This window comes from Gymnoscopelus braueri, assembly GCF_963280865.1.
Source record: "Gymnoscopelus braueri genome assembly, chromosome: 11".
In the NCBI taxonomy this organism is placed as follows: domain Eukaryota; kingdom Metazoa; phylum Chordata; class Actinopteri; order Myctophiformes; family Myctophidae; genus Gymnoscopelus; species Gymnoscopelus braueri.
The window spans coordinates 40,596,375-40,621,843 of NC_137613.1; the positions used below are offsets into that span (position 1 = coordinate 40,596,375).

The 25,469-nt window shown below is 40.7% G+C and overlaps 1 protein-coding gene across 3 annotated transcripts in view; it reads right to left on the reverse strand.

Moving 5' to 3' along the window:
- Positions 1 to 20,515, reverse strand: part of samd12 (sterile alpha motif domain containing 12) — a 175,581-nt gene extending 155,066 nt beyond the window's left edge. The window contains exon 1 of one of the 3 annotated variants that reach the window (XM_080441780.1): positions 18,872 to 19,085. In XM_080441780.1, coding sequence (XP_080297906.1) covers positions 18,872 to 18,932 — 61 coding nt within the window. In that variant the 5' untranslated portion in view covers positions 18,933 to 19,085. Of the gene's footprint in view, positions 1 to 18,871; positions 19,091 to 20,347 lie in introns of those variants that run through there. The other 2 variants (XM_080441781.1, XM_080441779.1) reach the window with 2 other exon arrangements.
- Between the last annotated feature and the right edge of the window lie 4,954 nt (positions 20,516 to 25,469).

Here is a 25,469-nt window from a genome sequence, read left to right on the forward strand (position 1 = left end):
AAAGAGCACCTCAAACAAACATTTTTGAGTAAAGGAAGCGACTACCCAAACATTTTAATCCTAAAAAGCTAGTTAGGCAGCAGAATAAAAGACATAAAGTTGATCCGATACTTTCAAGTCTTCCATCCTCCTATAATTTGACAAACCTCTGTCGTCGTCATGGTGTCATGGTGAGGCCAACCGGTTCTCCTCAGTGGCTGGAGCAATTGATCTGAATGTGCACACAGCCATTGACCATTAACATCTGAACGCAACTGCGAAGCCCGTTTTTCGATTTCACCAAATCTCAGCTGTTTATTAGCGTTTTTGTGTTCGCTGGCTCCCGGGTTGCCAGATCATGTGCGCATATCCCCCCCACGGGTATGGACTAGTAAGACAAATTAACAAAGTTTGAGATGAATGACTCATAACTGGATTTAGGTCTGTAAATACAGTAAATCACTGTTTTGCTACTATACTTCCCACGTTTCCTTTGGTAGTTTCAAAAACGGTCACACACATACGCATGCATGTAAACAGCCTAGCCCACACTAATTTATACATATCACTGCTGCTCCTGCTCTCCAAGAGCAACCCTAGAAAGCATCATTAGAGCTCCATTGTTGCCGTTTTATGTTGCCAATTGCTCAGGGCAGCACCTCTACCGTTGAGGCCTAGTGCCTCACAGGAGTCTGCCTCAAGATCCTTCTCTAAGAGATTGCTTTCGCAGCCAGGGAGACAGAGGGAAATTAATTAAGATAAATTTCATCCTATTTCGCTTACAGTGTGAAACTACATGAGATTAAACATGGGCGCTTTTTTCCCAAGCTAAGTTTAATAAATGGGGCAAAATGCCATTAAGACTTGTTTAAGTGGTTGAAGGAGCTCATTTTGTCTCCAGTCCAAAAACAAATAGGACACAAGTGAATTTCCTGTCCTGTGGGTGATTCTCTCTAAGATGCAGAGTAAGTTGGAGCTTAAGAGATGTATAGTAACTTTATCTGCCACATGTTATAGCTATCCATATTATCTGTGACACTCTGTTCACAATATAGTTATATCAGCTTACAGATGAATGAGACTGCAAAGCTACGTCAGCGAAACAGCAAAACTACGCGAGTCAGGCGTTTGTGTCTCTGTGGCACAGAGATAAATTAGGACAACTACTTTCTTACCCAAACACACTTTATCTCTCCCTCCCTACTCCATACTGTGTACTACTGTACAAATACTACTGTATACAGTACTATACTAATCTTTATAGTATACTTTTTGCAAGTTGGCATTCAAGATTTTCTTTAACCCATTAAGACCTGGAACGCATCTGTGTTGCATCTTTTTTGATTTGAGCTAAAAAGCATTATTTTACACTTTGGCTATTCAAAAATAGCAGATCTACAAGCTCGTAGCGCTACGAGCTTGTAGATCTGCTATTTTTGGAAAATGTGCAAATTAATATATTTATATTATTTTCAAGTGAACATTTTTAACTCAAATCTTTGCTTCTGGGGGTCCCTGGAACAAAATATTTTGAGATGGGGGCCAAATACATATAATTTTGGGGGTCCTTGACATGAAAAGGTTTGAGAACCACTGATATAGAAACAATACATATAAAATAATAAATACAAATAGTAGGGCCATTTGTAAGTAACTCGTCATTTTTCCAGTGTGTTAAAAGTGGTGTAAAGGATACTGATAGTCATTGCTGTAGTGTCTCCAGTGCCTCCATCTCTCCAGCACTTTAGTAAACAGTAAATACATTTTCCGTTCAGGACACTCATTTCATCCAATCAGGAGAGGCAACTCATACAAAAAAAAGGAGCAGAAAAAGTTGGAACAAGAACACTATAACATTGAAGCTGCGGTAAATGATCTTTGCAGGGTTCTCTATCCTGAATGGATAAAGTATCGTGACCTGAAAATGTATTCCGTTTACTAAAGAGCTGGAGAGATGGGGAGACTCCTGTTGCTGAAAAAACACTCTATAGCAGGGGTTTTCAACTGATTATGACTGAGAATCAACCTGGGGACCACTGTTGTGTTGGGAGGGGGGATATGGGCGTGGTGTAGGGGGAAAAGCTTGAAATGAAATATTGACTGTTAAGGGCTTAATTTAATTTGTCAATTTGAGGTGAATTAAATCAAGCCCTTAACAGTCATTATTTAACTGAGATTCTAGTGGTCCGGAGCTAAAAAAAGATTGAGAACCACTGATGTATTCCTTTCCCATGGTTGCCCCTATTCTGTTCTCTTAACCTTCCATAGTAAACTCATGTTAACTGATTCACTGATGCAACATATGTTTGAGCAAGCAGACACATGCGATTGATTATGGGAATATTTCCTAATAATGGTGACTCGATCAATCACGCAATCCGGTACAGTTTCCCTTGAGATTCTAATCTAATCTTCCCATTTCTGTGGAAGTTCTTGACATTCGACTTCCCAGTAACTGACAACATTTACACGTCATCATACGTCACCAGGTAATTTACTGCACCGTTTCTCAACTAGTGGACGATAAAATAAAATAAAACACAGATATTCACTTTCCTACATTACTAAATGCATGGTCAGGGACCACATGCAATACCTTCACAGACCACCAGTGGTCCACGGACCACCAGTTGAAAACCCATGCTCTATACAGCAATGATATTTTAATCCCCCCCCCCCCAGAAAAGGGACACTAGGGTTCCTGTGGTTAACACTCAGGATTTTACAGTGAACACACTCCGTTAGAATTAGTACAGTGGTGTGAAATTGTGAAGCAGCAACTGATGAGTCATTGTATAGTAGCACTGTTTTGGTCCTAACTTCGCATTAAAATGCTTAGGCCTCAGTGGGTGAGATTCACAGGAGGCACACTAGGTCACCCCAGCTGACAGGACGTCCCTTGACGAGACCAGCGCAGGTCAACTTTCTGTCACAACAACTCCAAGAGCCATGGTTCAACAACGTCACTGCAATATAAAAAATGAATCCGGAGAGAGTCTGTTTGGCACCACCGGGGTCCTCTCCCTCGTTAGCGGCGGATAAGATCGAAAGGGCAGCCTGTCTACTGGCACAGATAAATGTGGGTCATTGCTGATGTCAAGGTAAAGCACTACATGAGTCTGCATAAGCAGCTTTTGAATGTCACAGCGCTGCATTTGTTTGCCGTTGCCTTTGACTGCAGTGTTTTAAATTAATCATTTCTTCTGCACTGTGATTTTACTCTTTTCTATTTTGTTTTATTTTTACTTCATTTTGATTGTATTCAATGCGGTATTTTGAGGGATTGTAAAAAGTGCAAACTGGAGAACCTTTTAATGATTGAAAAACAAGAAATTCATGCTTTTTCCAGCGTGTTGAAATGTGCGACTCTTTAGCTCGCACAGTACGCTTTGACAGTGAAGAGTTGCTAGCCTCGGGGAAAACGGGGAAAGCATCTGTGTCATTTTAGATTTTAGCCGATATACAAGCTCACAGCGTGTCACTTTGTGAAATTCTTTTGCATTTTTTTTGTAAAAAGTGCTGCTGTTTTTTTAATATATAATACAAAAAGCATTGTAGGAAACGAAACATGGGATATTTACGCACAACCCATAAATATGTGTTTGGGAAACAGTGGATTAGGTCATGGACGCCCAATTGATATGATTTTTATCTCGGAAACCTCAATCTTCACTAAAACCTCAGTGCTAATTTAACTCCGAGTGTAAAAACGGAACCAAATGGAACCGTAAGAGTCCATTTGGTTCCATGTACTGTATAAGCGCTTAGTTACGGATTCGCATGCCTCCGTTTGGTTCCTAACTATCAATCATTTATTAAGAGGACCCCCTGGCACTCTCTCAAGGACCCCTGGAGGTCCCTGGACCACAAGTTGAGAACCAGTGTCTTAAGCGTAGCAAGTTGGTAGCAAGTGATCTAATGAAAACATAAAAAAGGGGGTTCAGTGCTGTTATGACAGCATAGACTGTAACATATACTCCAAGTAGCAGAATTCTAGTAAGCGTCTTCTTTGTTTTAATGAGTTTATCATGTCTAACACATTTTAAATGAAAATGTTCGCTATTTTAATAATCTGATGGACACCAACTTAAAGGAGCATTTCACCCCTGGAAGAACTTACAGTCACTCAATGTTAATAATATTTGTAGTAGATAACAGTAGCAAAATTTGAAATTTGCACCCTATGGCCAGAAAAATATAGAAGTCTGTGTGTTTGACTGGGGTTTGACTGGACTGCTGCATTACTACAATGACCATAAGGCTTTGGGGCACTGCCCTTCCTTGTGGGGAGGGGAGGCTGCGTGGGGGTGTGGTCTACATTGTAGTCAGGAAATAAGGTGAGATAAAGAGACTATGAGTCAAATGACTCATAGTCTCTGAGGATATGGATACAAATCTAAAAATACAGATAAAACACAAAAAACACACGAGGATCATGTTTATGGGTCCTAGACCTAGATAAAGATAGGGGTTTGATGCAAAATCGGCAAAATGTCCCTTTAACTTAACATATAGAAGGAGGGAAAGAGAGACAAAGAACGATGGAGATGCAGAAAGAGAAAAAATGTACAGAAATTTTTGAGACAGAACAAAAGATGGTGAGGAAGAGGAAGGGGGACAGAAATAAGCAACAAAAGAACATCTGGAGAAAATTTGAAAGATAGAGACAGACACTGTACAGTAGAGAGAGAAATATATGACCCACTTTTTAACAGAACCAAGTGAGCTAAATTTAACTACTGTACACTCTGGTCCACCAGGGAGCATAGAACCCACGCATATAGTTATTAACGCTTCCTGCATCAAAGGCAGGGAGTAAATGCACAATAAAAATAGATTGTCGTAATTTGGAGCAGGAGGAAAGGCTATAAATATTTCACAAGAAACACAATTCAACTCAATTTGCGAAAACCTCAAAGTGCCAGGAGCTATTGCAGCTGAAATGGAAGGGCGTGGGGTTTCTGTACGTCTCAACAGTGGGACAGAGTACTTTTTCCAAGTTCACTAGATGGCTTTTAAATGCATCACCCTTTCCCTTTTCAAAGTATGATTGCGCCGTAGGTCACAGACTTTGTCAGTAAGTGACTAATCTCTCAAGAACAGATTCAGAGCTACGCTACTGAATCTGTCGAGAGCCCCGTTCAGAACGTGTGCGCGTTAGCTTACAAGTGGGCGTGCCTTCAGATCAGGAAGCAGGCCGCGCTTTACCCAATCAAATGTAGTGGGCGGGATTTACTGTCTTTGCGCTCCCTTCCCACTGAAAACAAACCCGAAACTCATTTAACAATAGCGTCCTTGGAGCAGACAAAACCACAGAAAGATATTCACATTTTAACTTGCTCTTTCATCATAGAAACAAGTGGGCTTATAACCAAAACGATCCATGTTCTCTGGGAGAAGTGGTGTTAGTGTTCCGTGTAGAAATATTGTTAGTGGGAATGAAAACATAAGCGCACCACCGGGAGTGGAGCGCTGAGGGCAGACCAAAACTCAGTTTTCCTTGCGCACGGGTGCTCCATTCAGCTCGTCCCAGAGCCAAGTGAAAGAGTAAAAAACAGCAGAGGGCACTGTTTTTCCTTTTTATTTGGCGATGGGTTCCCAGATTGGTAAGTGACCAATCTGGGAACCCATCGTCAAATAAAAAGGAAAAACAGCGCCCCCAAGTGACGAGTACTCACTGTCGGTACAAGCGTGTTTGTTCTTCCATACTTAGAATGAGATGTGGATCTAGGGCTGCACATTTAAAGGTAGGGTAATCAATCAATCAATCAAACTTTATTAAGGACACATGGTCCATAGCAACATAAAAATAACATACAAATACAAAGACAAACAAAAGGCGCACATAGTCCCCATAAAATCATTCATAATATAAGTAAGTGACTTTCTTTGGTTAAAATACTCTGTTAAATGGCTCTATATTCTGATAGTGCTTATTGCTATAGAGTGTTTCTCCAGCTCTTAACCCATTAAGACCTGACATTTTTTGATTTGAGCAAAAAAAAAGCATTATTTTACACTTTGGCTATTCAAAAATAGCAGATCTACAAGCTCATAGCGCGGCACCGAGTGCCGCGCAAAGAGCTTGTAGATCTGCAAAAAAAAAAAAAATTGTGAAAATATGTGCAAATCCTTGAATATACATTGTTTTAAAGCAAAAAAAATTAACTCAAATCTTTGCTTCTGGGGGTCCCTGGAACAAAATATTTTGAGATGGGGGGGTCTGCGGCCAAATACATATTATTTTGGGGGCCCTTGACATGAAAAAGTTTGAGCACCACTGATATAGAAACATACGTTTTTGAGAAAACGTTTGGGATTTAGAAGACATGTAGAATCGGCTTCAGGTCTTAATGGGTTAATTATTAAATAGAAAATGAATTTCCAGGTCGGGATACCAATTTTATCCAATCGAGATAAGGAACTCAGTCAGAATACAGATTCAACTATAAAAAGTGCTCCTCGGGGGCAGCCATGTTGATTGAATAAGACGAATGGGACAGTCTTGAGCACATGACTACGTTATGCGTTCATGATTTGAGGCATTTTGTTCAAAACGAGCCACTCCTGCAAACTTTAGATACCAGTCTTAGCCAATCAGGATGGAATATGAAAAGTCTGACAGATCCATGTTGATCATATGACTATAGAGATAATGTGTACCGATTTGCGTGAGTGATGTTTGGACAAAATCTGTAGGAGTGATATAAAAAACATTGTTTCACAAAAAACGTCCTCCTGGTGGCGCTATAACAGGCCTATGTGAAAAATGCAGGGCAGAGGTTTTTCCTTGGCCTCTAAGGGAGTGTGCCGATCGGTCCAGTTATAGGTAAAAACGCGAATCGGCCTGTTATAGCGCCACCATGAGGCTGATTCGAAAAATGTAGGGTGCCATTTCTTCCTCAGCCTAGTGGGATTGTGCATGCAAAGTTGCACGACAATCGCACGCAGCGTTCATGATTCGAGGCACTTTGTTCAAAACGGACCACTCCTGCAAACTTTAGAATCCAATCTTAGCCAATCAGGATGGAATATGACAGTAGAGATACTGTGTACAGATTTGTGTTATTTCTGGACAAAATCTGTCATTAAAGTTTTTTATAATAATCAAAAATCAGCCTCTGGTATCCTCTGGCTGCTTCCAGGGAGTGTGCCAACGGTGGCGGAGATTAGCTGCTTACAGACTGACGGACACACGGACACAAGGAAGGACGGACGGATAGGGTACAAAACATAGTCTCAGCCAACGTAGTTTTAACCAAAAAATATCACTTACCCTAACTTTAAACTAAAAGAATCGAAAATCATTATTTTACATTTCATAATTACATAATCATGAAAGTTGCAGATTAAGGTGGTTATTTATACTCTAAACGGTGGAATAAATGAAAAGAGGTATTTGCAACTACAGTACTAATTGAATCACATCTGCTTTGAATAAACTATCCATGAAAGACTTTTTTTGTTTTGTTACAACAAAAAGTTTTGTGTTAAAAAGTTCAAGCTCTATATTCTGATATTAATCATTACTATATAGTTCTTGTTCAGTAACAGGGGTAGCTCAAGTGCTTTACTAAACACAACATTTATATTCAGGTGGGTTCACCAAATTTCAACTAAGTCACGAGAGAGAACTTATTCATCAGCCTCAATTTTGTAGAGTTTCAATTCCAACTGTGTCTGCTCATTTGTTTTGTTGTCATCACTTCCAATTTCACTTATGTTTATGCTGTATCCTGACAGTATGTCTCTCCTGACTGGATGAAATTGGTATAACAACCTTAAAAAAAATGCCTATTCTGTTTACTTGGAGTGCCAACTTTCCTAAAAAACGTATAAATACTTAGTATTAGTTTTGTCTTTTTGTTTTTTTCGTTTATTTCCATGCGGGAGGGGCTAGAGCAGATGGATCATCGTTTCAAAAACATGGCTCCCCATCCGCTTCCGGTCTATTTCCTTCTTTAAAACGCCTATAACTCCGAAACTTTTTTCGCTGGGGAAAACAACTCATTTTGCATCCGCGATCGCTCCGCCATTGTTACTCGCGTGAGAGATGTTATCGTTCCAGCCGTTAGCCAAGACCATTGGGTAAAATGGAGGCATGCTTTTTTTTTCATGGATCGCTCGTCATGGAGTCTACAGCTTTAAACAGCACAATGGAGCTTAACGGTGAGATTCCCGGCACCGAACGTATTCTGTTATTATAACATTCTGGCACCCAATGTGTTAATGGGCTAATAGCTCTAATATCTAGACAAGCTATTTCCAGCGTAGAATAATTGGTAGCTTAGTTAATTGGGGAGTAACTTCTCCAACACTATGGGACAGAGTTTCAATGACTGGCCCCAATACTGTGAAGGGCGCTGGAAGTGGCTTATTTTGCAGCTTTCCCTGGCCTCAAATGCTTGTTCATCAGGTCTAAATATACAGTAGTAGACATCCTGTTAGTCTTCATCCTTGTGATTCTACCACAGTATAAATACATTGCGTGTGTGAAGTGTAAAAATAACGTGTGGCTTACTTTAGTTCATATTGAGCAATGATACAAAAGCTTTGAGTTTTCATTTCAACCCTGTCACTGACGATGTATTCACATGGTAAATATGGAAACTATCTTTTTTCAGTGGCTTTATCTCACATTAATTGACACTTGCGTATCCCCAGAGGTACCCACCCCACACATCCCCTCACAACCTCGCGACTGATTCAACTCCTCTAACCCTAAAAGTCAGATTCTATTCCTGTTCCAGAACAAGAAGAATCTATCACATAACTGCATATTTCTGCCAACATCTTCAAAAGATGGAAAGCATCAGGTAGACGAATCTTGGCTTGGTTTCAAAACCAAATTCATTCAAATTTTGGACAGTGTGGCCCCCATGAAAACCGTCAGGGTCAAATCCCGCCCGGTACCATGGATGAATTCGGACATCCTTACTGCCATGAAGGTCAGAAACAAAAAGTGTTCTGAGCTTCATAAAGGTAGGATCAAACTCGCCAGGTGTTTTAACAGAGGTCTCGAATCCCACGTAGCTAAACTTGTAAAAGAAAGAAACAAGCTAAGAAACAAGGTTAATCGCATGCTCGAATTAGCAGAAAAAAGCTTCCTCGATGACAAAATTGAGGAAAATAAAAGCAAACCACGAGAGCTTTGGAAGCTATTCAACAACCTACTAGGCTGCAGCAAGAAATTGAAAACCAGGTTTACAAACATAAGCCTCAAGGTGAATGACACTCTCATCACATCCAAACATGAAGTGAGTAGAATCCTCAACATATTCTTCACGACCATAACCTCAGATTTGGTTGAAAAACTTCCCCCTCACTCTGGGTGCTATGGTGAAGAGCATGTTGACTCATTTTACAAAAAACAGGGTGTACGGAAAGATGATTTTAAACTCTCCCCTGTGAAAACAGAAGAGGTGTTTAAAAAATTGAGTGCTCTTCATCAACACAAAGCCACAGGCCTCGACAATATCCCCGCCAAATTTCTAAAAGACTCGGCCGCCTCCATTGCTCCAATCATTACCCACATAATAAACCTCTCCATCATACAGGGACGGGTCCCTAACGATTTCAAAAAAGCAAGGGTGACCCCTCTGTACAAAAAAGGAAACAAATTAGACCCTGGCAACTACCGCCCTATTTCTATTCTTAGCTCCATCTCGAAAGTCATGGAAAAAATAGTCTATGAACAGGTCGATAAGTATCTTGCCGAAAAAAATCTAATTTACAAATTCCAATCTGGTTTCAGAACAAACCACTCCACTGACACATGCCTTCTCTATTTGAACGACTCTATCAAACAAGATGTCAACAAGGGCAAATATTGCGGCATGGTCATGCTGGACCTCCAAAAGGCCTTTGACACCGTCAATCACCCAATTATGATCAATAAGCTCAAAGCAATAGGTTTTGATGATACGTCAGTGAACTGGATGAGATCCTACCTGGAAGGGAGGGAGCAAGTGGTGGACGTAAACGGCACCCAGTCCCCCCCCCCCTCCCTGTGACTTGTGGTGTCCCACAAGGAAGTATACTAGGACCTTTACTGTTCCTGATATATGTGAATGACATGTCATCGGCCTGCGACTGCAAGCTGTTCCTGTTCGCAGATGACTCGGCCCTGCTAGTCTCGGACAGGGACAGGCTGCAGGTTGAGAAAACTCTCAGCTCCGAACTCAACAAGATCTGCATCTGGCTCTCTGACAACAAACTTTCATTACACCTGGGTAAAACTGAATCCATCCTCTTTGGGTCCAGTCCTAACCTTAGCAAGGCAGAGAGTTTCACGATCAAAGTGGGTGATAATGTCATCAAAAGAAAGGATGAAATTACCTACCTGGGCTCCATCTTGGAGGCAAACCTCTCTGGTAACAAAAACGCCGAAAAAGTGATCAAAAATGTCAACCGAACAACACGCTATTTGTGGAGGATTGATCGCCTAGTCAGTAAGAATACTCTGAAGATTCTTGCAGGGGCCCTCATTCAAGGTCATTATGATTATGCATGCACTTCATGGTATCACAACACCTCCAAGGCCTTAAAAACAAGGCTCCAAACATCCCAAAACAAACTTGTAAGGCTACTTCTTGGCCTCAATCACAGAACCCATCTAACCCCTGCTCATTTTGCTAGGATTGGATGGCTTAGGGTTGAGGACAGAGTACAGCAACTTGCTATGGGCCTGGTCTTCAAGATACACCACAACATTGGGATCCCCCTGTATTTGTCAAAATACTTCAAAAATGTTAATGAAGTCCATGATCATAACACCAGAGGCAGCTCCACTGATCATGTTCAACCCAGATTTGGCTCAACTAAGGGTATGAACTCGTTCTCATGCTATTCATCAAAAATGTGGAATGCCCTACCAAAAGGAGTAAAGGAGTGTAAAACCCTACTCACTTTCAAAACTGCCCTAAAGATACACCTTCAGGAGGCTGCAATTCGAAAATGGCCCCTGTCTAAGTCTTAACCTACCCCTCCCTACCCCCCCCCCCTCCTTCATTTTCCTCTTTTGTATATATATATATATTTTTTTTTCTCTCGTCATACCAGTAACCTGAAAGCTGATTGTATGACATTCTGTATAGTAGTGTGTATATCTGCCTGCCTCTTATATTTCATCATGATTTGTGTGCATGGGGTTCTCATCTTAAACAAGCGTAATGCTTAATGAGGGTTTCCAGTTTAGTAGACCTTGTATTGTGAATTTGTACTTCCATGTACTGTTATGTACTGTCATGTACTATTCTCATGTCTTTCTAAATAAACTACATCAATCAATCAATCAAGCAAGCATAAAGTCACACAAATCATGTGAAAATTATTCCACCCAACATTTTACTAGGGGTATTTCAAACGCACAAGAAGGCATATTTTATGCCAGGGACGGGGACTGCCACGTAAATCTTTTCAGATGGGGGGTCCGCTGCCAAAAACATATCAATTTTGGGGGGTCCTGGACGTGAAAAAGTGAGAACCGCTGCTGTAGAGAAATGTGCATGCGCCATCTCTTTTTAATGGCTTAGCAGCGCACATCTTCTATCATAACCGCACTAAACCAAATGGCAGTGGTGGAAAAAGTACTCAAATGTTTTACTTACTGTAAGTAAAAGTATCAATACTGCAATGTAGAAGTACTCTGTTACAAGTAAATGTCCGGAATTCAAAATTTACTTGAGTAAAAGTACAAAAGTATTTTTATCAAAATGTACTTCAAGTAGCCTACCAAAAGTAAAAGTACTAAAATGTTTGAAAATAGCAGATCTACAAGCTCACAACGCGTCTCAAATAGCCTAGGTATAAAATAGGGCTAAAGTGGTTAATGTATGTCTCTTAGTATAATTTAATATAATGAAAAGTAACTAGTAACTAAAGTTTTCAAATAGTTGTAGTGGAGTAAAAGTACAATATTTTCCTCTGAGATGTAGTGGAGTAGAAGTAAAAGTACAGTACAGCAAATTGGAAATACTCAAGTAAAGTAAAGATTCCTCAAAAGTGTACTTAAGTACAGTACTTGAGTAAATGTACTTAGTTACTTTACACCACTGGGCAAAATGTGATGTGAAACACAAAGAGCACGGACTGCAGAACAGAACAGCACACTTGGTGCTGTGGGGAAGATGTGACTCTATTCCCTGCAAACGCCCGGGTTAAATGAAGTAGAAAGAAACCAACTTGCCGGACAACAAAATAGCCTGACAGGTTCATCAGCCCGGAGCCCTGGATTCCAGCCCTGCTGGCTGTGCTCTCCCCTCCCCAAGCTGACAGGCCGGCCAGCTGAACTATAGCTAGGACACTGGTTCTCAACCAGTGGCCCGGGGACCACCGGTGGTCCTTGGAGGGGGTTCCAGGTGGTCCCCAGCTAAAATGATGGAGAGTTGGCCACCAAATGGACCCTCATTAGATCAGGGGTTTTCAACCGGTGGTCCGCGGAGGTATTGCAGGTGGTCCCTGGCCATGCATTAAAAAAAACGTTTAAACTTTTAATAACTTACAGGAGTTCTTACTGTATGGTGTGATGTGAAATGTGAGCTTACCATAATCACAGTAATCCTTAATCATATTCCATCATATTCAAACAAAGTCACAGTATTTCATTAGATGTTATATTGATATTATAGCCATTTTCTCCAGCTCCCTGCGGTGCATGAACCCCCCACCACTAGTGTGTGGGGTGGGTCTATGATGGACCCACCACGCACAATAGTGGTGGTCCCCAGGTTGCTCTTAGTCGGGATGGTGGTCCCTGGGTCCAAATCAGTTGAAAACCCCTGTATTAGATCTTTAACTCTTGAGAGCATAAAATGAAACCAAATGTTCATTTGGTTTCATTTTACGCTCTCAAGAGTTAGATTATTGTTAAACATCTGCACTACTTGATTAAAGAATTGTTATTTTGATCAACGTTTGCCTCTCATCTCTCCTAACGGTACCACATCAATACAGCATGGAATTGTGGACAAAATCGTTATCCAACGATGACAATATTCTAAGTTTTGGGTCTGAGAGGCTAAATCTCATCAAATGGTGGTCCCGTGACTCAAATGCAGAATAAATAATGGCCCTTGATATGAAAAGGGTTGAAAACCACTGAGCTAGGACACTGGGGCAATAGGAAGAACCGGTAGAATTGGAGAGACTAAAAGACTACGTATACCGTAGGTGCATTTGCTTGTCGTAGATAGTCACAAACTTTCCAGGAAATCCAATAGCACGAACGCAACTGAAGAGATGTACATAATCTATCAAACCAACCCCCCCCCCTCACTCAAATGTGTTTCGGTTTATGTAATTTAGTTCTGTTGCTAAGCTACATCCCGAGGAAGTTTTTTAGAATGAGCTTTCTGAATGGATGCACAGACATGCAGGTCAGGGTAGGACACGCTGGAGAGGCAAAGGAAACAAGAGACGAGGCCGACGGAGATACAGGAAATCTCAGCTACAGGGGTAAACATTATGGGTGGACACATTTCAAGCTCTGGGGCCTATATTATAGGCTGTGTGTGTGTGTGTGTGTGTGTGTGTGTGTGTGTGTGTGTGTGTGTGTGTGTGTGTGTGTGTGTGTGTGTGTGTGTGTGTGTGTGTGTGTGTGTGTGCGCAACACAACACTGCCAAATTTGACATTTGGACTGGCCATAGCTACTGTAGGGGGTACAGAGGCCGTCTGGTAATCAGAAAGGTCACCGGTTTGCCTCCCCGTCCAGCCATGTATACGTGTCTTTGAACAAGACACTTTAACAGCTCTCTCCCAAGCGCTCATCATGACCATTTGAGCAGCCATCAGCTGGTTGAAGCCGACTTAATTTTCCCAGTGGAATTAAGGTCTAGAAATCAAAATCTCAAGTGTTAATATAAACCAAAAAAAAGTGTATGTGTCTGTACACGTACACACGTGTATGTGCGTGCACATTTTTAAGTCTGCGCAAACATATTCAGTATACTGTGTATGTACATGACTGTGTTGCATATAAATGTGCACCAATTTGGGACATATCATGTTGCAGTTCACAAGCCAAGGCCCTCGTTTCGATAGTGAAATAAATCATTTCGCAGCGGTTGTGTTGCTCTAAACAACTCACCCACCATTTCACAGCACACAGTAGAGACGAAGTAGCCTACAGCGGAGGCTGCAGTTGTGCAGTATAACGCAAGCGCAAATTTAACTGAATCGGGGATACATAATCCCAAAATTCCAGTAATGTGAGCCTTGCTCAACTTAACCCAGGACGCACTCTCACGCGCTCCCTGAAGACAGGCACACAGAGAGGGTCGGTTAAGAGACAGACAAGACTGGATGGATGGCAAAAGCTTTGGGGATTTTTGGATGGTCCACCAGCAGCGTTGCCAGATTCTGTGAGAGAAACAAGCAATCAGGTCTAGGAAAACCAGCCCAACTATGGGACTATGGGCCACATGAGCACTTTAACATATACATCAGCTATGCGATGCGACGCGTTGTGAGCTTGTAGATCGGCTATTTTCAAATAAAATCTTGCGGGGAAATTGTAATAAGCAGATCTGGCAACCCCTGTCCACCAGCCCACTGATGCGGCAGCCCATCGGGATTCGTCCACGCACACGCCAGACGGCCAGTACACCAGTGGGACATGCTATAGCAAAGGACAAGAGCTGTGTGTGTGTGTGTGTGTGTGTGTGCGAGCGCATATCATCGTTGTCGGGCAGAAATCTTGTCCATATTTCATATTTTTATGTTCATAAATTGATGCCCCATTTTATACCTTCTATGAACTCACTACATGAGTTGCGACGTGTGTCAGAACATTTATGATGTTAATACGTTTTCACCTAAGATGACATTACTAAATAGGGCTGAAGGTTGAAAGTGGTTTGTCTGTCTGTGGGTTTTATAAATATTTAAACAACCACCAAGAGTTTGTGACTAATAACTACATTGGATCTGCTGGAACACACTGTATTTTTTCCATTTCCTGAAAACATAGACATCCCAGGTTTCCACTCGACTAGGGCTGTCACGATTACAAATTTAAATTGACGATTAATTGTCACTCAAATAATTGCGATTAACGATTTAATTGTGTTTCTGTCGTTGAAAGTTAAAGGTAGGGTAAGTGATTTGCGTTGGTTAAAATAAGTGTTAAATAGCTCTATATTCTGATAGTACTCATTGCTATAGAGTGTTTGTTCAGTATTAGGAGTCTCCTTGTCTCTCCAGCTCTTTATTAAACAGAAAATGCATTTTCGTTTCAGTTTCAGTTTCATTTCCAATTTTATCCAACCAGGACAGAGAACTCAATCAGGATACAGATTAAACAAGTGGAATTGGAAGTGATGACACTAAGAAATTAGCAGACAAAACAAGTGGAATTGGAAGTGATGACACTAAGAAATTAGCAGACAAAATTGGAACTGGAACACTATACAAATTAAGCTTAAAAATGGGTACTTTCTCCTGATTGGCTGAGATTTTGACACCTACCGAAAATGTTCTGTTTATTAAAGAGCTGGAGAGACGGGGAGACTCCTGTTACTAAAAAAAACACTCTATAGCTATGATTACTATCAGAATGTAGTATTTTAACCTTTTAACAAAATACTTTTTGTTTTAACCAAAAAATATCACTTACCCTACCTTTAATGGAACATTATGAATAAAAATTACACTTCTGTTTGGCTTTCAGTTTTCGTAAACAAAATTTGCACAGGGCAGATATGATCAAAAATAACACATATTGAATTATTTTATACTTAAAAATAAACATTAATAGTGGAAATAGACGATTTTTGAGCTTATAGATCTACTATTTCCACTATTTTTGACATTTTTTAAAAATATATAACATTTTTTAACATGGAATTGATTATGACGATTATGAAAAAATAATTGCGATTATATAAAATAATTGCGATGAAACGGTTATGTAATAATTGTGACAGGCCTACACTCGACAGCAACGATGTGTGTATTGTAACTGTATTGATGAAAAAATATATAGAAAAGTTCGCATTTAAAGTGACACAGAGTGGACGTTTCATCATCAACACTCTGTTGATGATGGTCTGAGGACCGAAACATCCACTTTCTGTGTGACTATATTTTCACCATGTACATTTTTGCACTTTTGTAAGTAAAAGTTGTATTCAATGAACCTCAATGTTCATTTGTGTGTGCAAGCCTATCTTGTTGTTCATTCACTGTATTGATGTACTGTACATGTACATCATGCGAGTGCTTTTGTGCTTGTAAAGTGTTCCGTATGAGTGAGTGAGTAGGGACGTTCGGGGGTCTACCAAAGCCGCCAATGCTTCACAATAAAGCATTGATGATATATAACCCATCACAGCGTGTGAATCTGACTCCTGTCCTATCCACCTTTGTCCTGATGATGCAACCCATCTCAATCTGGCCCTGCCTAATAGCAACAGCATCTTCTCAGTTCTCACACAGCAATGTATCTCTCCAAATCTATACCAAAATTTCATTTCCACCTGGCAAGAATATGACATGTAATGCCCCTGCTATCTCTATGAGAGCGAATGACATGCATGACAATGCACCCTGCATTATATTAATATTCCCTTTTGTGGTCTGAGCGGTGGCATTTCAACCAAAAGTCATCATCGTTCGGCATACAAATGAATTTAAATCAAGCACCCCATCAACCCTCGCTTTTACATTTAGCAGCGGGGAACTTCAAAATACTGTAACGCTCACATGACAAATGCAAATGCAGCAAAGTCGTCACAAAGCTGCAGGACTCTAGGAGGTAGGCTTAATTGTCTTCTCGTACGTTATTAATGATTCATACTTGCCCTATATATATTCACTATCTTATACGTAGGGGCTGGTAGAACGGTACATCGACAAACAGTGACACTGCAGAATTACATATCGTCAAAAATGTTATATCGTCAATAAAAGCGCCGCCACAAAGTGCCGCAGTGATCTACACTGCATCAGAACTATACAAGAAGTCAGCTTTGCTTCAATCTTGGAAGAATTAGACAAAATGCCAATGCAATTAGGCCTATAATTTATCATGTGCGGTCTATACTGTAAATAGGAACGATAATTGTGTTGTTAAACTCTGGCACAGTTCACAGTAATTGCCGATCAATTTACACCGTCTCTGCCAGATAAACCAGCACAAAGACTTGGAAAAGTAGCACTGCCCGAAGCTCATAAGGACAATATCTCCCCTGGAAAAGCGGGGATGCCTTTTTGACAGAGCAGCGTGTAAGTTTGGTCTCCCACATGGGAGACGGGGGTTCAAATCCCAGGTAGGACATGAAATTTACAGATTGCAGCTTTAATTTAACTGAGACTGCACAAATATTTATACACACTTAAGGAGGTTTTTTATATACACATGTATACACAAGGAAAATGAATACCGAGGATTTTACATTGTAGAAAAGCATGAATAGCACAAAAAATATGACGGTGCTCCATGCACATTGGTATATAAATATTATATGAATAACTGTCACCTCAGGTGAATGAGTCAGTTTCTCTCTGAGCCATTGGCCCTCACTTTCTAACAAGAACAGACGTCAAAGACGTATCCTATTCCAACTACCATGCATTACTAGAATGCTTAGGCTATTCTGGCAAAATATGATCTGGCCTTGTCGCTTTGGAAAGGCAGTTTTTCTGCACTCTGTGTTCAACCATGGCAGATGGCATTACACTAACTATTGCAGCTTCAGTGGATAATGGCACATCTCATCCATTTTTGTCAAAGACGCAGTGAATCGTAACATAATTCACTGAATTGTTCTTTAAATCCGCATGAACGACTCGACGCCATGCTGTTTTACAGAGCATTGCATGTTTTTGCAAAGCAACATTTTAAAAGAAACGCCAATGGTTTCAAAAGGCTTGTCCCAAATAACCCATTAAGACCGGGAACGCATCTGTGTCATTTTGTCAAGATTTCTTTGGCTATTCAAAAATAGCAGATCTACAAGCTCATAGCGCGGCACCGAGTGCCGCGCTATGAGCTTGTAGATCTGCTATTTTTGAAAATCGTGTTTTTTTGGTGCAAATCTTTGAATATATATATTTTTTTTAAAGCGTTAGGAGTTAGAAAACATTTTTAGAATCAGCCTCAGGTCTTAATGGGTTCAAGTGCAGCCCGTACAGCATAGACTTCACTTGGATAGAATATAAAAAGGGCTTTCGATAAAAGTAGTGGATGAGCACGGAGCAGTAACATGTTACCAGTAACATATTCTGTCTTTGGAGCTTCAGAGCCGTGGAGAGGACAAAGAATGTCTGCATGTGAAGGAAAGCCCAGAACAGTGATTTCTGATGAAGATAAGCAAAGATAAAGATAACAGCATGTCTTTGACATTGCCATTTAACATTAGATATACACATCATGTGCTTTTCACTGGTAGTCATCAACAGTGGCCGGAATATGTTGGTTTTTGTGGTATTTTAAATCAATGCGTAGTGAAATCCGGAGCAAAAACTGACTCTTTACGGGACCATTATGGGTCAATTCTCACACTGTGTTAAACACTGAGGATTTTACTGTGTGGCTTTAGCAGAAAGAGAGCAAAGAGAGCAGTGCATGCATCTCCACATTCCTTCCAGCTTTGCAAGCCTCCGATCACTGCATGTAAATATTTAACTGGTAAACAGTGGATGAACGTGGTGTGCTCACTTCTAACAGGAATACACTATAGGAACAGGAGAGACAGGTTCCAATGAAACTGATAGCATCATACAGTTTAGGCTACAAAGAGTGGACAAATAAAAGCATCATTGTCGCTGTCAGTCAGAGTAATGTAGGCTACTGCCTGTCACATACCGATCGTACCTGAGCAAACAAAAACAAAAAAAGCCAGTTTTAAAGGAATGTACCTGTGCTGTGAGTGATCCACTAAGTTCACATACCTCTCATTGGATTTTGAATCCACAAGATGCCTCCGATAAGGTGAGGGGACTGGCCCAGCATCCCGGGGCAGTGTCTGCTTTTTAGACAGCACGGGGGACGACAAGAGTATAGACACTTTTCAATGTCTCACCTACTAAGTAGGCTATTAGGCTGTGTCCCTTAACGAGGATTGTTGACAATGAGACTTTTTGTCCGTGTGCCACCTGCTGCGAGACGTCCGAGCCTGACTGATGCTCCAACAGACACAGAGACTGCGCTCTGTTGCAATGGAAACAATGATGTTTAGCTACTTTATACTTCGTCGTCCGACGGCGCGACGCCGAAAATAGCCGTTCTTTACGCGGGTTATGGGCTTGTAGATCGGCTATTTTCGGAGTGCGCCTTATTGAGTGAGTCCGATTTCAAACGGATGTTTTCTTTTCTCTCGGGGAGTCGTGCGCTCTGGCTCTCTCTTGATCAGGTCTCACCACGAATCTCAAGAAAACAGGCGAAGAGAAGAGACTATGAACGACAAATAAATAGCCTACTTCTTCTAGTATTATATTATGTGCAAATGTGTTTGCTCTCGCCTTGTTTATGAACCTGCAACACTCTGCTGCCAGACCTGTTAACCAAGATATTGTCCTCCCAATTATATCCATTCAAACCACTTCGTTCTGAACAGACCAGACGCACATAAATATAAACAAACTATATGACGCTTTGAGCCGGGTTAACAGTGCTCTAATCTTTATTGTGGCATCTTATCATGGAATGTCTACGGCCAATTAATACATCATTCATGCAGCAGCAGAGACATCATCAATGGTGCTGCACGGTCGGTGTTGCCAGGTCATGCGAGAGAAACAAGCAACCAGGTCTATGAAAACAAGCCCAAAAGAAAATATTTTCCGAATGGGGGGGGGGGGGTGTCTGCGGACAAATACATAATAATCTGGGGGTCGTTACCATGAAAATGTTTGAGAACCACTGGTTTAAACAACATTAGGAAACAAGACCAAATAAGCAACTACACTTTAGAAACGAGCCCCCAAATAAACCTGCAACCACCTATATTTACAAGCAACTTTACATTAATTGAGCACACATGGAATGGAAACAAGCCATGGTGCTTTCTTGGGTTTAAATCATTTTAGCAGACCTCGCATAGAACTGTACTTTCTGTGCTTTTTGCAAAATGTTAAAGATTTCAATCAATCAAACAAACAGAAAAACAAGCCCAAAGTCGCTTATAGCGCGGACATGGCAACACTGTGCCCAGTGATAAAAAATGACCAGGCCAGTCAAATCGCGGTGCGAGCAGACTGCAACATCATCCAATCACAGCTGCTCACTTGATTGTGCACAGCGCGTCTTTATTGAGCCGCAGCTCCCTTTTATTTATTTATTTCATATCATTCATGACACAATAACACCTCCTATTAAGCGCCAAAGCTAATTGACAGTATTGAAAATCTTAAATGAATGAGCCTTACCTTCGACTGCCATTGTGCCTACTACTGCTCCATAGATTTGGGCATCATTCGCGGGGAGCTGACAGAGGAAATGTTTAACTCAACGCTCTCTCTCTCATTACCTTGTTTCGCACCGCACGTAATGAGCACTTTGCTGCGGGCGAGCTCGAGCGCACAGCTGCTGCTGCTGCCGCCACCTCTCAAAGCATTATGGGGAGTGTAGTCTCACAGCACGATCAAGGCTTCTCATCAGACAGACAGTATTTATCATTTTTCAAAAATGCTTAATACTCCTCCACAGGTATAGAAAATGCAATGGTGGACCAGGTATAATAAACTAAAGTAAAAACTCAGTATTAAAAAGTACAAATTAAATAGATCAATTATTAACTTTTGGTGACTATGGTACTGAATATGGTGCTGACTACGTTAATGACTATGGTGCTGATTACGTTAATGATTATGGTGCTGACTATGTTAATGGGCGGTACTGACTATGGTGCTGACTATGGTACTGACTATGGTACTGAATATGGTGCTGACTACATTAATGATTATGGTGCTGACTATGGTGCTGACCTATAGAGCGTGCCAAAAATCATGAAGGGGGCGTCAACAAGTGTCATTTGGTAGCGGTGGACATCTTTGAGGGGTATAAAACAGGTTGACTTAACATTGCCCCCCTCAAGAATGTCTGCAGCTACTATGCCACGCCCCCCGTGGTGACGAGTCGTTGGCACGCACTATAGTCATCTCTATATAGTCATCTCTATAGTCATCTATATTGTTATGTATTATTGTCATCTCTATTGTTATGTACTATAGTCATCTCTATAGTTATCTATATTGTTATGTACTATAGTCATCTCTATAGTTATCTATATTGTTATGTACTATAGTCATCTCTATAGTTATCTATATTGTTATGTACTATAGTCATCTCTATAGTCATGTACTATAGTCATCTCTATAGTCATGTACTATAGTCATCTCTATAGTCATGTACTATAGTCATCTCTATAGTAGCCTGAGGCTACGAGCTCAATCCATGGTCTTGAAGGGCGGACCCAAACACAGCCGCCTGGATTTGTGCGTGGCTTCCTATTGCTTCACCAATCTATGTCCCCGCCTCCCCTCCCCTCCCCCCCTCGGCCTGTGCACGGAGCACGCTGACGTCACCAAATTTAGAGCGACGCCCCTCTGCACTCTGATTGGTTAGGAGATAACAAGGTCCAAGACCATCGTTCCTGCATCGCTCCCCCAGGCTTTTTTTCTTTTGTAACAAAAAAAAAAGCCTGGGTTTCCGAGGCTATCTCTATAGTCATGTACTATAGTCATCTCTATAGTCATGTACTATAGTCATCTCTATAGTCATGTACTATAGTCATCTCTATAGTCATGTACTATAGTCATCTCTATAGTCATGTACTATAGTCATCTCTATAGTCATGTACTATAGTCATCTCTATAGTCATGTACTATAGTCATCTCTATAGTCATGTACTATAGTCATCTCTATAGTCATGTACTATAGTCATCTCTAAAGTCATGTACTATAGTCATCTCTATAGTCATGTACTATAGTCATCTCTATAGTCATGTACTATAGTCATCTCTATAGTCATGTACTATAGTCATCTCAGTCATCTAATAGTCATGTACTATAGTCATCTCTATAGTCATGTACTGTATACACCTAATAATGATGACCCAGTGTGTATTAACAAGCTGAACAATATCCTGGGTGCCAAATAGGGACACATTATATCAGTAGATTAGATTGTAATCAAGTAATGGATTCTGTGTTAGATAAGAGCAGATGCAGGCCATCAGCAGAAGGGACCTGGCAGCCTTGCATAGCCATTAACAGAAAATGTTGGTTTGACTGACAGCTGGTGAATACATGTTTAAAACAATTCTCTCACTCTCACTGTCACGAATCCCATTCTAGAATTGATTTGTTTTCCTTGTCTCTAAATCCCTTATTGTCTCGCTCATGTCGTCGTGTGACTGTTAGCAGCAAATCTCCAGCACCGCTGTACCGATTGGCGTGAAACTTTGCATGCACACTCTTTTCAAATTGGCCTCATGGTGGCGCTATAACAGGCCACTTCACCTTTTGGCCTATAACTCTTGAACCGTAAGTTGTACAGTCAAAAACACATACAAGCAAGAGTCGGAGGAAAACTAATCAGCAAAATCTTCTAAAAGGAAAAAGAAAATACACATATTAGAAGCCTACATTTGTGCACTAGGAAAATATTTGGCAAGACATTATTCAGAAGATTTATACCACAACTTGTGTAAACGTAAGCTCCAATTGAATGGCATATATTTTAAAAAAATAAAATAAAAACCAAATGCATTATTTATACCGAGGTCAACATTTTTATGGAGGTAAAAAGCTGGCAAACAATTGTAGTGTCATACCTGCAATCAACAGCATATATCGGTTTCATCGTCTAATGAAATCAATAAGGCATTCCAACAGTTATAAGAAAATTAAATGACATTGTTAACTAGACACACAAAAACTTAACAAAATAAACCAATTAATTAGTAACACTTGTGTTGATTATTAAAGCATCACTGAAACCATCAGTTATTTCAAGCAACAAAGAACAGAATAACTTGAATTCTGGGTGTTCATTTCCCCAGCGAGACTGTCATAAGACAGTGATGACACACCTTTATGATGTATTTTCCATGTTGTTGTGAAACATCTCATAAAACAAACATCTCTCACAGCAAAGCCACAATGCATCTTCAAACCCCTCGAGTACAGTGACTAATCTTGAGGAAGCAAACATTTCACAAGAAGTCAACAAAGGCTGATCTTCTTCATACACTCTGCGTGCCGCACACACCGTGTTTTCAAACCGGAAAAGAACAATAGTGCAAAAAAGAACAATAGCAACATCCATATCCTGCTGTTTGCTGCATGGCTTGCAGCAAACTGTTGGCTAATAGAAAAGATGCTCTATATAAGGCGTCTTGGTGAGTCCACAGACAGACAAATCTGAATCCTCACAGAAGAAACATGGCCTTAACTTCCTTTCCTCACACCCACTGTAGAACGATCCAATTTAGGATTATGGAGTTATTTGGATTTTCCTCTATAATGATGAAGAAAATAAAAATATGCAACTATTATCTATACTATAATTGGTGATAGTCACTCACTAAACTTCCAGTGCAAAAAGTGTGTCATACTGTACTGTTTCACAGAGGAGATTGTGTGCACAACTTAGTACCTGTATTTAGGCCAGGTGCTGGACATCAAGGCAAGGATCAAGGAGAAGGTAAAGCATCCACACACATGGTTTAAAGCTCCAAATACTTATTTTATTAATGGCACAACGTTTCGACCTTATGGGTCTTCATCAGGCAACATTTTTTTGTTTCGACCAATATGGTCGAAACGTTGCGCCATTAATACAATAAGTCTTGGGGGCTTTAAACCAGTGTGCGGATGTTTTACCTTCTCCTTGATTCTGTACTGTTTTTCATACTGTACACGTGTAAATTATACATCTGACATCTGTTCTTTTATAGCTATGCTGTCCTTTCTTCTCAGTGCCCTGGCTCAATGTAGGCGACGTTTTGCAGCCACAGGGATTTTTGTGTTGTTTTTTCCACAATCAGCACATTTTCTCACATTGTAATAATGTGGGGAGGTTGAATGACTTGGAATGAAATTGAATTATGAGAGCACTGAGAGGCTGCTATTATATTTTTGAGTCTACACAAAAATTGGACTCTGAAAGTGCCTAAATGAACCCGTAAGGGTACATTCTTCACAATAATTGTAAACGTATTCATTTGTAACTGTGACAGTGTACTCGTTAACATTTTACAGTCTGTTAAATTGACACTGAGGATTTTACTGTGTACATAACAGCTCCAGCAGCTAACTATTCCTACTCCCTGGCTGTGGGCACTGGATCGGGTACAGCATATGCCATCTCTGGGAAGGGTCGCATCACTGCGGTGTGAGTTAGCTACATTACATGGTAATATCAGCTACTTGACATTTTAGTGGATGCAGTCTATTAGTATGAACTTCCCATCATGATAGCCAAAAAACATAACATTTCTTTGAAATAACTGCTGCACAATATACAGTACAGTATATGAGGTACATATGAGGCACTGGAACAAGGTGTGTGTGTGTGTGTGTGTGTGTGTGTGTGTGTGTGTGTGTGTGTGTGTGTGTGTGTGTGTGTGTGTGTGTGTGTGTGTGTGTGTGTGTGTGTGTGTGTGTGTGTGTGTGTGTGTGTGTGTACTGTAGGCCTATGTAACACCTAAAATTCAAAGTGCATGGGGCATCTATTGCTTAGGTCAAGAAAGAATCCCCCTTGGACAGGGAAGACATTAGGCCTTTGGGCTTCAGCCTGATCTGTCTGTCTGTCTGTCTGTCTGTCTGTCTGTCTGTCTGTCTGTCTGTCTGTCTGTCTTAATGGTTCAATAATGACAAAAATACAGATAAGATTACAGCATATTAAAAATCCATCTCTCTATATTGCATCTGTCTCACTCAGTTTTCAGCTGAGCTATGACAGTCGGCCGTAACATCAGCAACATGGAGATGAACTTTGAAGGAGAGACCATTATTGCTCAGGTGTGGAATGTCAACAGAGGCTAGGGCATAGGTGCAGTTCAAACGTCAGAGCAACGTACTGTAGCTTTCAAATGTTACTGAATTGTATCTTAAGTTTAACACAGACATAAATATCTGATTAAAACAAACAATCAAAACAATGCTAAAGGGCTCAATTATATTGTGTTTTACAAAATTCCCCTGCCTTAACCTTCACTCAGGTTTCGGGAAAGTAGCCTAGTACTACAACCCTAACTCTATGCTACAACCCCACCTACTTCTTCCAGTTGTGCTTCATAACCAGCAGAGGGCGCTCTCTCATCACTCGCCAGCCAAACGGCAACTCTTTCAATCACTATCCTAATGGGATCAACTCCCTGGGTGTTCACTGGGAACTGTTGTACCCATGGTTGTACCCCAAACATAACACAACATACACATCTGCAAAACACAAAAAGTGAAGAGAGAGAGAGAGAGAGAGAGAGAGAGAGAGAGAGAGAGAGAGAGAGAGAATAGAATAGAATAGAATAGAATAGAATAGAA